An 18337-nucleotide genomic window follows, 5' to 3' on the forward strand; every position below is an offset into this window, starting at 1 on the left:
TCATGATAACAAAGACATCCAAGGTACCTTTTGTAGTCTGAGCCTTTACAAGGTTTCTTCCCTGAAGAGAAAGACCGGACCTCAGGGCCAGGGTCCAATTTTCTCTTCATCTGAAACAGGAAAAGAAATGTTTCAAACAAAGAATTGAAAACTCTACTTTTTAATTTGAGCCAACTATGTATTACCATGCATAAACAATCACAACAATAAAGAAACCTGGTATATTGCTGTTCAGTTTCACAAATAATAACAATCACATAATAATTAAAGCATTTTCATCATGGATTAAGTACTGATCAGCTATCTCAGCATTCTTAATATTGAATTCATGAGAAGGGACTTAAATGCTTATCACTTAAAATATCTGATGCTCTTTAATGTAATGCTTTCAGCTCCTTTTGTTAAACTTTTCAATGTTACAACATTTTAAAGTATATTTGTACATAGTTTTTTTAAACATAAATTTATTTAATGAGTCATAAAGAAGTTTAATCAACTAAATTGAATGGAATAAATGGTTATCACTGGTATTTTGCAAGGCATGAGAAGGTTTAGCTTTGCTCGAGTTCCATGGGCTTTTTAAAAATATCTAATGGAAATGTAAAACAAGGCAGTTTTAAATATGCAATTGGATACTGCTCTGGGAAAGATTTCACATACCTAACCTGGAACAGTGGAAAGAATTGTTCCAGTGTACATAAAGCTTCCACAATGTACTACAGAATAACAATTCCTTTTTAACTAAAATATTTAAGACGGCGGGAGGAATTCTTGTCAATAGGCATCAGGAACCGCAGTTTGTTAAATGCTTCACTGTATTTAACATGGGTTAAATTTACTGCAAGGATCTTTGGCCTTTTAAGAAAGAATTTACTGAATTAGTAAAATTATTCTTACTAAGTGATCATAAAATGGAATAATAACCTTCCCTGGGAAATACATTTAAAAATTAACTGTAGCACTGTATTTAAAATCAGATTATTCAGTCATTGCATGTTTATGCCTGACCTCAGATCCAAACCGTGCGGCATAAAGACAGCAGAGTGTGTACAATTTACAGCAAAGGAATGAGTCATTCAGTCAGCTAAAAAGGTAGCTAACCAGCCAAATGCAATTTTTTCCTTACAAAATAAATACCCAGGTCACTTGGTTTATTTTATTCCAAGAAATGGGAATTTACCGTTCTTTAACATGATCAATAATATGCCAGCTCTAACTAGTACAATGGAGAAGGAAATTACTATTATGGTTTTGGGTTTAAGTATTTAATTACATTGGTATATACAGTAATGTTCCAACCTAAAAATGTGAAAAAGACTGCCAAATAAAGTGTTAGTCATCCATAACTCTAATGTGAAACAATTTGAGATTTTTAATAGCTTATTCATGCTTGCCATTTCTTCTAGCACAGTGCAGCACAGGACCTAACGTTGCATAGGACAAATGTAATCCATAAATTCTTCATACTCAGAAGAGAATCTAATTGGTAGTTTATTGCTTGTCTTACATAAAACAAACAAACCATGATCTACATTCCCCAGAAAGGGAATTGTCACTTCGACTTCGCCACCTTTCAACGAATGACGTGAATATTTGCAGTTATTTGCGAAGCTGCGACAGTTTTTTTATGAGCTGCTGTAAAGTCATAGGTCGATCAACTATTAAATGACATAAATCAAAGTCACAGAAAATTTAGCTGTATCTTGACTTCATAAACCCTCGATTCAATGTTGTATTCGCCAAAATTATGCCTCTATGATAGAAAATCTACTGGTTTTTTTTGGAGGGGATGGGGTGCGGAGGAGGAAGACAACAAATGGTGTTATCATAAAAGCCTAAAATCAATTCAAGTCATTTGCAGAATTTAAATGACAATACTCTAAACCCTGTTCCGTTTTAAAAGGAATTAGCCGCAGTTGTTGGGTAACAGGTAGCAAGATTTCAGTGATTTCTGGTGGACGATTTCCACAGGTTATGAAACAATTATTATTGGCGACTTCGCATTATTAAAGTGAAGGATAGATGCCTACTTTACTTCAAGCAACTAGCAAATTTATTTTGCACCGATAGGTTTTTGCCAGTGGTTTCCAAAGAACAGATTAATATAGCCATAATCTAGTGACGCTTAATTACTGCACTTTCTACAATATACAATCACGTTGACTTACTTTAAAAAAGATCATTTTTAAAGTGCCGTAGAAACCCATCGTTACTGTTGGTTCAGATGCCTGCGAGATCGGCTGATGATTGCGGATACAGTGCTTCTTCAGGTAGATGGTGCGATGTCCCCAACATGGACATGCTCAGGCACGTCAAAGAATGGGCGAGCTTACACTACAACCGAGAAAACCGCCGTCTCCAAAGCCAATGCAGTTCGCCGGCGAGCAAATTCTCAAACGACAAGCTGTACTTGGGCTTTGGGGAGCGACATAGGGAAAAAAAGGAGGGGGAAGCTGATGCAGGGAAGCGAGCCTTGGAGGAGCTGCTGTCCAATGAACAGATTCTTCTGTGTCTAGCAGATGGATCGAACTGCACTGTGTTCCACCCCCCGCCTTGTACAAAAGGAATGGCACAGTCCAGCTACCAACAATGTGAGCTGCACGTCAATTAGATGAACAAAGCCCCAGGGAGCCTGGAAGCTGAGGGGGGAGCGAAACGGAAGGAGAAATGCAGCCGGTTTCACATGATTAAATACAACTCATTTCCCTCCCTCCCCCTCCCCTCCGATTTGCATAATGCGGGCATGTGGAATGTGTGGAATTATTGATGGATCCGAGGATTTTGTCTCCGGTGTTCACTGATTCACATTTAAAAAAAAATAGACCTTTCCTCCCCACCGCTGTTTACTTTGCGGTCTGTATGTCGGTACCCACACAAATTAAGCCCCTATGTCCGCCACCCACCCTCTTGTCCTTCAGCGTGTTTAAATTATTTCACCTGCCTTTCTTCATAACAAACATAATGCAGGTGGTATGTGGGCCAAAACTCAGGGTTTTCCATCTGCCAATGATCTTCCATTGCCATAGCAATCGGAGCTGAAGTGGCAGAGGTCGGCCACCTACTTCGGAGTTAGTTTTGCTTCAAGTGCGCTCTTGGAACCCCTGAGAGGTAACTCCCAACCTTTACAGATCTGAGTGGAATGCCAAGCATGCAGAGGTCACATTGGTTCTTTGAAGCATCCGTAACCCTGTGACGTTAACCTTCTGGTGTGCAATTCCTGATCAACTGCGCCAAGATTCGAGATGGTAGGCTGAGATTTTCAGAGCTAGACAGGAACCTTTGCAAAACAGGTGTCTACTTGAGCTTTAACAGCTCAAAATCAATTTCACACCCTATTTCTCTCTGCCGCCCTCCCCTGCCACCCCCCCAAATGAAGGGCGTGTAAAAGCCTTTTTAAAGTGCCAATCAAATGCACACTTCTTCATTTTCTAAACCCATATAAGATAATGTCACAGTGAACACAGGATTGGTTCAAATACCATCTTAGTCTGAACAGAAAACTTGACCTATAATGCACAATGATGATGTTACCCTTAAAGAACATAAGAAACAGCAGCAGAAATAGATCAATCTATCCCAAAAGCCGGCTTTGCCATTCAATAAGATATGGCTGATCCAATATTCGCCTCAGCACCACCTTCCCATTCTCTCTGACACCTCTAGACTTCACGAAAATTTGCACCTTAAATATATCCAATAACTCCATTCCTCTAGGATAGAGAATTCCAACAATTCACAACCCTCTAAGAGAAGAAATTCCTCATCATGGTTTTAAATAGGCTTCCCCTTTTTTCTGAAATTATTCCCCTCAGTTCGAGATAGTCCCATGAGGATCCTCTCAGCATCCACTCTGTCAATCTGCTTCAATATGGTTCAAAAAGGTCACGTCTTATTCTTTCAAAATGCAATGAGCATGTGCCCAACCTACTCAACCTTTTTTCAAACATCAACCCATTCATCTTAGTGAACCTCACTTAACACCACCATTGCAAGTACATTATTCCTTAATTATGGAGACCTTAACTGGACACAATACTCCAGGTGTGGTGTCACGAGGACTCTGTTAATTTTCATCACCAACACATTAGTGCAAAATATTATTTCAGACAGCTGCTAAGAGTAAACCAGTCTGGAGTCACATTTACAACAACCTGGGCAAGGATGGCTTATTTTCTTTCTTGAAGGACATCAGTAAACCAGATGAATTTATATGGCAATCTACTATTTTCAAGGTTACTGTGGCTGATACCAATTTTTTTGTCCACTTGAATTTAATTAATTGGATTTAAATTTCTCAGTTGTCATGATGGGATTTGAACCCTTATTTCTGGAAACATTGTACAGGCCTTTTGTATTGTCATACATGTTACCACAATGCTCGTGTATCTTTTGCCACATATTTAAGCACTGACAGGAAAGATTTGGACATTTTAAATGTCTGTAGGTAGTCTGAAAATAATATAAAATTCTGCATATTTAAAAAAAACTTAGTCCTTCACCACCTACAAACCATGTTCTTCTTCTAAGTGAAGAAGGCCCTGAAGGCTAGATTGTACATTTTTGGCCAGCATGCACACTATGGGCTTAAAGGTGTCCCATAAATTTCTATAAATCTACTGATATAAATGGAGAACGTTGGAATACACAAAAGGTTAGAATTGGGGGAGGTGGGTGGAAGATGTGGGTACAGGACGGGAGGTAGTTGCATAGATAAGGAAGAATGAATGGGAAGGTAGGGAAATTAAAGGTAAAGATAAGATTTTGAATTCAACATAATGTAACCCTCTGAGCAAATATTAGGGGGTTCAGGCAAGTAAAAAATCATTATGGTGGAGAAATACTCTCTGCAGTTACTAATGCTCTTTATTTTGATTTTGTTTGAAAAATTTGATATTGCATTCCATATATCTAATTCCAGATCACTGATATGTGCATACTACTGAATTTTCTCTCCAGAGAAAAAGATGATCTATGAAGGAATACAGGGGTCAGGCACTCTCCAGAAATATATTCAAAACCTCCTTGGTGACCTCAGAAACAATTATATTCTGACTGTGATCCCAACAAGATGAAATGGGAACTGTTATCGTTTACCATTGCAAAATGTGTTATCAGAAAATATAATCAAAAATTGGGACATTTGGTGGTGAAGTTTGTGGTCAGAGAAACTCCCCTAATGAAAACTTTATACAATGGTAGCTAACTTGGTGTTAGCCCACTCGGTGCCCATTTATTATGGTGCTCTTGATCCTAGGGTCTGAACATGTACCTCCTGTATTTTAAAAAGAACATCTGCATGGGATGAGCAAGTCAGGCTGTTGTGCTGTGAGCTTGGGGTGAATCCCTGTCCTCCCTGCCACTGTGCCAGCATCCTGAGTCCCACTGATGACCACTATTGCACTTGTTGCCATAGAGAAATCTATTGGTTGGGGAGAGCCATAAAGCTGTACAAAGATACAGGAAAATAGGCTTGCATCACATCCAACAGGTGGTGATGAGGGAGACTCCAGGATCCAGGTAGTCTGTCAACACTTGGAGCAGGTGTGGCAGTCTCCAATAATGGCCTGCATTCAATGTGCCAGCAAGGGTGCAGCCTTAATCCCCACATCTGAGTGACAATTTCCTGGTACCCAGGTTCCCAGTACAGCACCAGGGACACCAGGCATTCATGCAAGGTTCCTAGCTCAACAATATTGTCAGTAACACATCTCTCTATTTGTAATGCCATAATGACCCACTTTAGCACTGATTGCATTAGTACTCTTATTTCTGGGGATGCATTCTGCATGCTAAATGAAGTATCACTGCTACATTTAAATTAAGTAGCAATAATTTTTACACAGAATTCGGTTGAAGAAAATTGCAGGGGGAATATGTGAAAATTGAAAAATCACTGGAGCACTAATTGTGGGGATTTCAATTAACCTAATATTAACTGTTATGAACAGTCAGTGTAAAAAATATAGAGGGCACAGAATTACTGAACTGTGTTCAGGACAACTTTTCTACCAAGTATGTAGCAAGCCTACCAAGAAAGACTATGAAGGAGGTGGTTTGTAATTCTAGATTTAGTGCTTAGGGATTAAAGCTAGCCTGATGGAAACAGTATTAGTGGAAGTGAGCATAATTCAGTTACGTTTAGCATAGTTCTGGAAAAGGAGAAATGATAAAATAGGGGTGTTCTGCATTGGAGTAGTGATATAGTAAAATGGAGAAAGGGATTAAAAAAGCCAGTTAGTTTAATTTCAATGGTAGGAAAACCATTGGACCTATTTCTAAGGATCAGCATGAACAGCATGAACAGAAGGGCAAATTAAGGAAAGTCAGTATGGCTTTGTTAACGGAAGTTTCTGTCTGACTGGATTGATTTTTTTTTGAGGAGGTAACAAAGCGGGCAGTGAATTTGATGTAGTCTATAGGAATTTTAGCAAGGCTTTTGATAAGATCCTACATAGCAGGTAGTCAAAAAAAGTAAAAGCCCATGAGATTCACAGGAGCATCCAAACTGAATCCAAAATTGGCTCAGTGTCCAGGATATAAAAGGTAATGGCTGATAGCTGTTTTCCTGACTAGAAAGTGGAGTTCTACAGGGTGAAGTACCTGGGTGGCACAGTAGCTTCCCCCAGCTTCCATAACATCCAACAGGAGGTGAAGTGAGAGAGAGCATAGGATCCAGGTGAGCTGTCAACATGTGAAGCAGCTGTTGCTTGTCTCTAGCAGTAGCCCAGACTCACCTTGCTGGGCAGGTTGCAGCACGGAGCCATACATCACAGCACTGAGGGCTGGCACCGCTTATCCTAGTCCTCACAGACATCCTCTGCATAAAGCCTTGATGGTTCACTCCACACCGAACCATGCAGCAAAATGAAATCACCAAATCATCCAGGGCCAAGAGTAATATAATGAATCAGCTCTCTACAGGGTAGCACCAAGCAAGATCTCAGTGTGACACAGGAACCTTGGATGTATGTCCATAGATCCTTAGAGGTAGCAGGATAGATCAATACCATGGTTAGAAAAGCATACCAGATTCCTTCCTTTATTAGCTGTGGCACAGAATATAAGAGCAGGGAAGTTAGGCTAGAATAATGTACAATGATAGACACAAATTGAGTACTGTATACAGTTTTCTTTGCCATGTAGCAGGAAAAATGTGCTTGTGCTGAAGCAGTTACAGAGGAGATTTACAAAAATGTTGTCATGACTGTAAAACTTTAGCAATGAGTAAAGATTGGATAAACTTGGATTAATTGTTTGGAGCAGAGGAAGATTAGAGATTTAACTGTGGTGTATAAAATTATAAAAGGCCTAGGTACAGTAGATATTAGACACCTATTTCCATTGGCAGAGAGAGCAAAAACCAGGAGGCTTGGATTTAAAATAAAAGGTATAGAAGGATTTGAGGGAAAAAAGGAACAGGTTTTTCACACAGAGGCTCTTAGGTTCTGAAATTCATTGCTGAAAAGGGATTTAGGGGCAGAATCCCTCATTGCATCTAAAATGTATTTAGATGTGCCAAGGCTTGGTGCCATTCCCACTTTCTGCCCACTTGACTTTTCCTGCACTACTTTATCCATAGCTATCCACATGTCCCTTCACTTGCATTATCATGTCTACCAAAAGCTCTGGAAAAAGTCATTTAGTATTTCAGGCATTCCACCATTCTGTTGCACATAGTTTATAAAATCCTTTGATGTTTCATTTTTGTTACCTAATCATCTTTCATCACACAACTTTTGGATTTCTGCTTCCTCTTTACATTTTCTATTGCATGATTGATCATTAAGTGTATTATTAGAGCTATTTTTGTCATATGCCTGTGTCATTTCAGTTTTAATTTCTCCACACATCTATTGAAAGTGTGCTTTTCACATAATATTTATAGCACATACACTTGTCCCTCAAATCCTTGCCAATGTCGATGTTCTACTCAAGGTCCGCTCACAAAGAGCATTTCTTAAATCTTTTGCAGCAGGACTATTTTTTGGTGACAACATGTCCAGTTTATATACCAACAACCTGAGTACTATTGTGTTTGCAATCTATTTTCTCCAAATCTTTCTGTGACAATCTTATTAGCTTACTTCTTTTCCACTTATGTCCCAGTTTCTCTGAATGCTTTAGTTCAACTTTTGTGTCGTTATAGAGTAATACAGCACAGAAACAGGCCCTTCAGCCCAACTGGTCCATGCCGACCACATCATTCTCCCTGCTAGTCCCAGTTGCCCACATTCAGCCCATAACCCTCCAAGCCCCTCCCCTCCAAGCCCCTCCCCTCCATTGTACCAATCCAAATGCCTCTTAAATGTGACACTGTTTTGTATGTCTTCTTATTTTCTTTTACTTACACACATTTTCTAGAACAACATACTAGAACTATCTTTAATCCTCACTGAACACTAAACTGACCTGGAAAATATTCTCAATACAAAACTGAAATCCTAGAATTTTAGACCAAGACAAAGATCTTCCGAAACAATAAACACTGTCTTCCAGTGTTTTTTTTGTTCATTTTCCAGGATGTGAATGCCATATTTATTGTCATCCCTAACTGCCCTTGAGAAGGTAGTGGTGAGCCAACTCTTTGAGCATTACAGTGCTTCTGCTGAGGATGCTCCCACAATTCTGTTCAGTAGTGGGTTCCAGGATTTAGACCCAGTGATAAAGTAGGAAATGCAATGTATTTCCAGTACAGGGGAACCTACAGGTGGTAAATTTCCCATATACCCACTGCCAAAGATTTTCTTGAAGACAGACAAAATGGATTTAGGAGATGCTCTCAGTAAGATAGGCAGGTAACTGCAGTGCATTGATAAATGATGTGCAATAGAGCTATTGGGTACCAGTGATGGAGAGTGATGAATGTTTAGAGTGGTGGATGGAGTGCACCACTCTAAACATTCATCACAGATAGGGTGTTTTGTCTTTAATGGCATTGAGCTTCCTGAGAGCCATTGAAACTGTTGGACAATCCTCCAACTGTTGGACGGAGGGGGTTGGTGGTGGGGAGTTGGTCACAGGAAATATTTGTGAGAGAATGGGATTGCTCCATGAGCTGGCATAAACTCAATGGACCAAAATAGCTTCATTCTATAATGTTATGAAATATTTAGAACATCTTTTGTAATCCTCTCCTCATGTTGGGTGAGCAACATGGACTCAAAAGTAGATGATCATTCACAATTCATCCAAGTGAAAGCAAACTGTTTGTGGCTATCAACTTTGTGCTATTTTGAGACAAAGAGCTTCTAGAATTCACAATCCTGCCTTGGCATAACTGCTGATCACCAAAAGACATGAAAAGCCAAATGGGCTTGAAGAAAATGCTGGGAGATGATGATCCATGGATCCAAGTCCCACACGTGACTTCTTTTAACACGAAAATGATGTTATAAAATATGTGACAAAGTAGGGCCTTAAATCAATGTCAGCAATACCAAAAAAACTGGAGGTTGTATTGTAATGCAACTTTCATTCACCTTTCATTCTGATATGATATCTTCCTCCACCTGCTCTGCCATTAAGGATTTTATGACCAAGGTTGAATCTGCTGTTGCTTAGTCCATGGAGGCTTCTTTGTCAGCTACCGTACTTATATTGCAGCTAATCTTCAATGAAGGTTATTCTGTGATCAACTATCCATTGATTCCCTGAATATGCCACAAGAGGCAAAGTAAGTGTGTAAAAGAAGGTTCTTTGACCTGAAACATTAGCTGTTTCTCTTTCCACAGTTGCTGCCTGACTTGCTGAGTGTTTCCAGCATTTTCTGTTTTTATTTTAGATTTCCAGTATCTGCAAATGTTTAAAATTTTTATCTCGATTCTTCTTTCAACCTGTCCCTTTGATCAAGCTTTTGATTTACTTTAATGTATTTTTATGAGGCATGGTGTCAAACTTTATTAACACTCCTCTGAACATCTTTAGGGAGTTCTGCAGTGTAAAGGTTTTAAATAAATAAAGTTATGTTGTATAAGATATGAAAAACAAATGCAATAATTGGTGGAAATTAATAAATGCTGAAACTGGAACATGGCAAACCATTTTAATTAGTTACATCAATTGAATAAAATATTATCCTTTGTGAAAAAAAATATTTAATTGTTCTGTTGTCAAGTATAACACACACTGTTCAAAGGACAAGAGAATATGTGTAAATTATAAAGAAATGCTGCTTAGGGACAGTGAACATTCGACTAATGTTCCAAAGAAAAATTGGTATTTTGGGCCAGAAAAGGAATGGGCAGATTAACTAATTAAAATTTCTACAATTGTGTGTTGGTTAATTTTCAACAAAATAGTTGCAATATGTTACTGACTAGTAGATTTTATTAACCTCATTTTTCATAGTTGTGTATTAAAAATATACAGATGATATGTTAAAATATATGAATGAACAGAATTGCACAATTAAAGAAGCAAAATCTTAATCAAATACAACTAGTTAGTGTTTCAGGGATTCACAGAGCCAGTGGAAGCAACAAAGAAATGCCAAATTAGATGAGTACTTCATATCGGTACCACCAAGGAGAAGGACATGGAGGATAGTGAGAACAGGCAGGGGTATGCTGATATTCTAAGACATGTTGATATCAAGGAAGGGGATGTGTTGGTTCTCTTGAAAAACATTAAGGTAGATGTCACCAAGGCCTAATGGGATCTATCCCACGTCATTTAAGAGTGGCAAGAGAGGACATTGCTGGGGCTTTGATAGAGATCCTCTTTAGGTACAGGGAAGGTGGTGGAAGCAGATATGATAGCAGTGTTTAAGAGGCATTCAGATAGGCACAGGTACAGGGAGGGAATGGAGAGATATATGTCATGTGCAGGCAGATGTGCAGTTTAAATTGTCATCATGGTTGGCAAAGACATTGTGGGCTAAAGGGCCTGTTCCTGTGCTTTACGGTTCTATGTTCTATGGCAGTGCCCTGATAAGATTATTTTATTTTACAATTGGTATAACCTGGATACAAGTGCTATCAAAAATATATAAAACATGCACCATTATGCCAATCCAATAGGTGAGTCAGAAAGACAAAATCTTTTGTTGCAAATACGGAGAGAAACTAAGAAATGCCACTTCCCTGTGCCCTCCTCAAGAGCATATGCAATCATGCATGGGATTAATTCCTTTTGTCACCATAGAATCTGGATTAATTAACACATATACAATGCAAAAATACTTAGAAACTTTCCCAAAGAAGATAAACAATCTCCAAAAGTAGTCATTCACTTGTTTTGCTATTATGTTGAGTTATTAATCTCAGTCAAAAAGAATAGCAGAATGGAATTGAGTTGACCAACTGCTGGAGTAAAAGGTAAATAAAATGACATGAAGAAAGAGTGAAAGCAATAAACCCTAAACTCCACCTATCAAATATCACAAACCTGAGATTACTGGTGCCCTAGCCCACACTGTCTCTTCCAATGTAGTCTAGGGCATAGTCTATTGTGGGAGGCCAGCTTCCAGTCATAGTCTCTCAGTACAAATGGTTGGCTGTGCTAATAGAGTATGTTTTTCAGTCAATGAGACTGTCTGACTAAAACCAGACAGACTTAATATGTCTAAACTAACTTAATTAAATCAAATAAAAAAATATTTACCTTTCTCCTTGCAGGCAATTTCTTCCATTCATTCCTTTCGGCCTATTAGTTTATGCTAGGTTAAACTGAGAGGTGGGAAATCTGCATAAGTTTGTGCTGCCATGTAGGAATCCATGAGAAGTCTACTGTCATAGCACATGTGATATTAGCTCATGCTCTACTGAGCAGAAGGCAGCATTATTCCCTCTATTTGGGAATAACCTCACTATGGGCATACCTGCTATAAGATTCATGCTGACCTCGGCGGAAGATTGGCCCCATCAACTATCTGTACAGCAGCTTTAAAATGGCATACAGACATATATTGACGTTCTTTAGCCATAATAAATGCTGTACAACTGAAGAGATTATCCTCAGAGCATTTTAGATTTTTAAACATCACAAGATTTCCTCGGTAGGCATTATTTAAGGTATTCATAAATGTTAGCAAATCAGTTGCAATAAAAAGGCAAATAAAACCAAAAAATGATTGCTTCAGTTTTGGAGTATGACAAATTTTATATTGAGCATTACATTTGCTCATTGATTATTTCAGAGTTTAAAACTTTGATAGTAATTGAAAAATGCAGTGGGAGATACCAACAGTGTGCGAATTCAAAGGGAAACCTGAGGCCTTCCATAGATAAATTCCAATCACAACTGTGTTTTTAGACAACTCCTGGACTGGTTGAAAAAAATACAGTTGGGAACATAATGTCCCTTTGCATTTACACCAAAAATATTTCCGATCTGTTCCAAGAACTGAGGAGATCAAGCTTTTATAACTTATGTCATGTCTGATAGAATGAACCAGTATCTGTGAAATAGGTATAGTAAGATTCAAATTTGACAGGTCACTTTTCAAATTTTTATATAGGTTACTGCACGTTACTAATCTAAATTTATGTAAGTGATTTTTAAACTATTTCTGCTCAAGGTTACACTCAGATTTTCATGCCTTGGTTAGTCTGCCTCACCATTAATTAATTTAAGACTGAAATTTATTTTTAAAAATGTAACCAAAGACTAAGCGGTTTACAACTACATCTGTAATCAATGTTATATATTGCGTCGTGTCATATCATCCTGCTAAGGAGAACTGCTGCCTTAAGTTTGGTGGTCATTATTTCCTTAGGAGATGTTCCATGTGGTTATCTTTTGTAACATTGTTTGCATTTTGTTTGCAGTTCAGTTAAATACCAACTGCTACAAGAGATAGTTTACTTGATGCTTTCAGAATATGTGAGAACCCACTTTTTTTAAAATTCATTCATTTTTCAGGACCTGGGCTCACTGGCAGGCCAGTACTTATTGCCTTTCTCTAATTGCCCTTCAAAAGGTAGTGGGAACCAGCTTCTTGAACTGCTGCAATTCTTCTGGTGAGAGTACTTCCTGTTGGATAGGGTCCCAGGAGCTAGGCCCAGTGTTGATAAAGGAAGGACAATATGTTTCCACATCAGGATGGTGCGCGACTTGGAGAGAAACTTTTGCCTGCTGCCTTTGTCCTTCTTGATGATAAAAGTTGTGAATTTGTGGGGTGCTGTCAGAGTAGCCTATGCAAGTAACTTAGTACATTTTGTATTTGGCATACACAGTGGTAGAGGGAATGAATGTTAGGGTGGTATATTAGGTACCAATCAAGCCAATCTTGATTGATGTAGAGCTTCTTGAGTGTTGCTGGCCTTGCACATAAGCACCCATAATGTTCCTTATGTATGCCATGTAGACAGTTAAAGACTGTGAGTCACACCTTTTACTTACACCTGTCGCCACAATATTTATGTGGCTGGTCCAGTGAGTTTCTGGTCAGTGATGATATCCAAGATGTTGATGGTGGGAGACTTGGTGATAGTAATTCCAATGACTGCCAAGGGTAGCTAGTTAGAATCTGTCATCATCTAGCACTCCTGTGGTGTGAATATTACTTGCCACTTATCAGTGCACATCTGAATGTTATCTAGGTTGTCCTGCATGTGTGCAAGGTCCACTACATTTGCTGATGTGTTATGAATGGAACTGAGTATCATGCAATAGTCAACAAACATTCCCAATTCTGACATTATGTTGGAAGGAAGTCCACTGATGAAGGAGCAGAACATAGTTGGTTCTAGGACATTGTCCTGAGGAACTCCTGCAGCGATGTGCTGGGGCTGGAATGATTGGCAATCACAAACTTCTTTCTTCGTGCAAGGCACTACTTCAATCATTGAAGTGTTTTCTACTTATTTCCCAATGGTCAGGGCTTGACCAGAGCTCGACCAGGGCTCTTCGCTACCACACATGGTCCACGCTGCCTTGATTTCAAGGCAAGTCACTCACATCTCAGGAATTCAGCTCCTTGGTCCATATTTCTACTTAGGCTCTGATGAGGTTCAGAGCCAAGTAGTCCTGGCAAAACCCAAGCTGGACATTGATGAGCATGTTATTGGTAAGTACTGCCTGATGGGCACTGTTGATGACACTTTCCATCATTTTGATGATGATTGAGTGTAGACTTGAATGGGCAGTTTTTAGCTGAATTGGATTTGTCTTACTTTTTGTGAAAAAGACATAGCTAGGCAATTCTTCACATTGTAGAGTAAATGCCAGTGGTGAAGCTGCTCTTTTACAGCTTGGCCAGAGGCACAGCCTGTTCTGGAGTAAAACTCATCAGCACCACACCTGAATACTCTGGCTCCATAACATTTTCTGTATTTGAATGACTGAAGTCCAGCTTCTGTCATGGTGGGGATCTCAGGAGTATGAGATGGATCATTCACTCTGCACATTTGGCTGAACATGTCTTCAGCATTTGCTGTTTAGTACATATATGGTCCTCCAGGTATGTTCTTATTGAACGACTGTTGATCCCTGGATTAGTTGCATTTTATCTTGCATTGCTTTGCTCACTACCTACTGCTAACCCAGTCTGGCAGCTGCATTTTTTAGGACATGCCCATTCAGTGATTGTGCTACCAAACTACTATTAATGATGGACATTAAGGTCATCTACCCAGAAAACATTGTGCTTTTGTTTTATCTGCAGTACTTCTTCTCAGTGTTGTTTAATATTGAGGAACACTGCTTCATCTACTGATGGAGGACCATAGGTGGTAATCTGGAATTTTCCTTGTCCATGTTTGATTTGATGCCATGAGACATGTTTTCTACTCCAAAGACTACTTCCTTTCACTTGTATACCACAGTAATGCCATCTTTGGTGGGTCTGTCCAGCTAGTGAAACGGTGTACCCAGGGATTGTGATAGAGGAGTTTGGCTTCTTTTCTCTAGGAAATGATTCTGTGAGTGTGCCTACATCAAGCTGTTATTGACCATCTTGGGGTATAGCTCTCCCAACTTAGACACCTGTCCCCAGGTGTTTCTGAGAAGCAGTTTACAAAGTCAGCTGGGCTGGTAGTGACTTTGCCGTGTTTGAATTCTGCACCCATGTTGATGCTGAGTGGGTTGCCCTATTTTATTCTTTTGCATTCCAGTGGTGATGAAGATGGGGCATATCCCATGTGATAGAAAGAAAGGCTGGGTGAGTTTTTTTTAAAGTTTGCTAAAGAAAAGGCATTCCTTGAAATTAGCAGATGTAAAATGGGAGTCCAAGATGGTAGAAATATCACAAAAGGGTTACACTAGAAAACTCCATAAAGTGCATTTCATGCTTAATATTTACTTAGAATATCTTGATATGATCCTCATGGCCAACAATATCATAGAAGTTATGGATGAAAATTCTGAAAATCATAATGTTGAAATCCGTGAGCAGAAATTGCTATCATTTGGTGCAGTTCAGCTCTGTACATGTGTAGTGCTATCTAGCTGGTAATATCATGCACTCAAAATACTGTTCAATGAAATCAAAAAGTTTTATTAATCTATTTAGCCTATTTTAGTACAGCACATTTGGCAGTCTCCAGAGCTTGCCTGTGTACACCCAGTGACCTGGGGTGACAACAATTGATTATCACTTATCTAAAGAGTTTATTGCCTCATTGTCTGATTGGGATGTTTCTGGACTTTGTGTTAGTGGATCATTTCGTCAGTAGCCTGACAAATGAACATGTTAGAATTAAGCTCCTTCATACATCAGAGTTTGATTATGTAAATGACTGTAGAATTGTAAGCACTATAGAATTGGCACTGAAAAATATGAAGGAGTTTCACATCTGAAGGTAAAAACTTGAGTTTATCGGGCAAAGTTGCAGGGATAGTAATGGCAGCATCACAATTTGGTCACATGGGCATTAAGTGCCTTCTCTTTGTTGGAAACTAGATAACTGTTGGAAGCTGAGAGGTGGGAGAACTGCAGGCCACAACCACAAAAGGCGTGAAGCCTTTTTACTAATGTCAGTGACTCAATTTAGTTTCCTTCTGCCCATTTAGGATTTTCATCGATAACTTCAACATTATAGAAGTTATGGATGAAAATGCTGACACCCACAAACATTGTTATAATGAATAAAATTGGACATCTAGCAGGAACTAAAAGAATGTGGGTGAGAATTGCAGTCCATGATTTGCCAGGAAATATGTCAACCAATTATACTGAGAGTGGTCCTTTCAATACCATTGAAATTAACAATGACTAATGGTAGCACAGTATCTCAGCAGGTAGTGCTGCTGCTTCAAGTCTCCAGCAACCTGGGGTTCATTTCTGACCTCCAGTGCTGTCTGTATGGTCTTTGCACTTTCTACTTGTGAATACCTGGATGCCCCTGTTTCTTCTCACATCACAGTGACATGCTTTTTGTAGGTTAATTGGCCACTGTAAATTACCCCTAGTGTAGGTGGCTTGTAAGAGAATCAGGATGGAGTTGATGGACATACAAGACAGAATACAAGGAAAATAAGTGGGGGAATGGGATTGATACAACCAGCATAGACTCAATGGGCCAAATAGCCTCCAATGTTGTAAGAAAGTATGAGGAAAATATGAATTGTGAAAATGTGAGGAAGATAAAATTAATAGTATCTACATCATAGATGGTGACATAATAAAAGACAGTAGAAAAACAAAATAAATGGTCAGGGCATCTTAATGAGTACGGATATGGCAACAGATGGCTCAGTAGTGATGAGACATCCGCTGGCACAACCTTAGAAAAGTTATGCTAGTGAAAGGTAATGTCCTACTGTGCACACACTCCAGAGAAGTGTTGCAAGCATGAGGAGAAATTGGGTGTTCCATGCCCTGAGGATGCAGGGAAGTTGAGTAGCCGATAACCGTGGCAGATTATACCTAAGATCTAACAGCATTGTGCACAGACTGGTTTGGAGCAATTAGTTTAATATATTCTGTTCGAGCTCAATGCTTATTGGAGCAGGAAAAGATAAAGTGCGAACAGGAAGACCTTTTCCTCCAAATCACTGCCTTCACCTTTGATTTGATAGAGTGAAAAGGAAGACACCCAAGTGCACTAATAGTGAAGCTGAGACAGGCGTGGGTCAGAGCACAGTGATGAGTTAGCACTAGAAATGGATGTGGCAATAGGAATGATGAGCAGCAGCAGAAATGCTGTGAAAAGTACTGCAGAGACAGAGACAAAGCAAGTAATGAATAAACTACACCAAGTCATCATTTGGACATAAGGGTTTTACAAGGTCAAATAGTCAAAATGCAGGAGCAATCATCTGAATCTAGAAAAAGACAAAATGCTTTAGTCTTCTTACCAGCAACTTGAATTTGATACAGGAGCAAATCACTAGTTTAAAGCAATTACTAGTAATTGGAATATGCATTAAAGGAGAAGGCCCTGCTCAAGGAGATGATTCAAGCTGTACCACTTGGTGGAAGGAAGCTGTTAAAAGTATGCAACGTGTGGGGCAAAACAGGAATGGGTCATCAAGAATCTTTTACACAACGCTACAGGAAAGAAAATCTTCTAGAATGCCATTCTCATTTGAATTCCTGCATCTCAAGTTGGCTTTTGTGCTTGGAATGTTGTATTTGTTGAACTTGGGAATGATGTGGAATCAATATTGAGATTAATGCAAGATACAGCAGTTAGGGATCAGTCTATGGTTGTCCACTTTGCAGACAGCATAGGAACATGCAAGATGAAGGTGACATAACATGGGGAACAAAATACAGGAATTCTCTTCAGCAATATAGGCTGAAGTCACAAAAACAGATACCAGGAGACATCATTAATCTTAGTGGGAGGAGGTCAAGAGCACCAGGGATTCCCAGTATAAATATGATGAAGACAATACAATGGGGAGTGCCAAAGCCAAAGGAAGACTTGGTGAGACCATGAACAGCATCAAATGGAAAAAGGGCAGAGAGGCTGATGGAAATCACAAGTTGTGGATGAGACCAATCTAAAATTAACATGGATTCCAGAAGTGGAGGTCGTGCTAGAATCAATACTGGAAAGAAGTCTGCATTTCTTAATTCAGAGCATAAAGGAAATTATGACAGGGAATTGTGAAAACCAGACCAGTGAGGGTTCAAGAGAAGTCTAAGGGGAATATGGACTGTGACTGAGACATACAGAATGTTCATAATTTTTGTCTGATCAGTATTGCTTTGGGAACCACAGAACGAGAACTTCTAGTCAAAGCAAGAAGCAATAAACAAAACCAAGACCTAGCAGTTTTATTCATGATTGGGTCAATAGGTGACTGACTTCAGGCAACAAACAAATTATTGTTGCTGCTAATATGCAATTGCTCATGGCAAAGTCAGTTCCAAGGTGCTTGGGCAAAGGGAGAGGCCAGAGTAGCAGCAGAGATGACATCTGCAAATCAAACCTCAAGAGGGAAGCAG

General features: G+C 39.2%; 1 protein-coding gene across 5 annotated transcripts in view; it reads right to left on the minus strand.

The window, feature by feature from the left end:
* The window catches only part of fbxw7 (F-box and WD repeat domain containing 7), a 235794-nt gene that overhangs the window by 25327 nt on the left and 192130 nt on the right, over positions 1-18337 (minus strand). For all 5 annotated transcript variants that reach the window (XM_052010116.1, XM_052010115.1, XM_052010111.1 and 2 more), the window contains exon 3: positions 28-110. In XM_052010116.1, the coding sequence (XP_051866076.1) occupies positions 28-110 (83 nt within the window). The remainder of the gene's footprint in view (positions 1-27; positions 111-18337) is intronic.

This window comes from Pristis pectinata, chromosome 2 (assembly GCF_009764475.1).
Source record: "Pristis pectinata isolate sPriPec2 chromosome 2, sPriPec2.1.pri, whole genome shotgun sequence".
Taxonomy (NCBI): Eukaryota; Metazoa; Chordata; class Chondrichthyes; order Rhinopristiformes; family Pristidae; genus Pristis; species Pristis pectinata.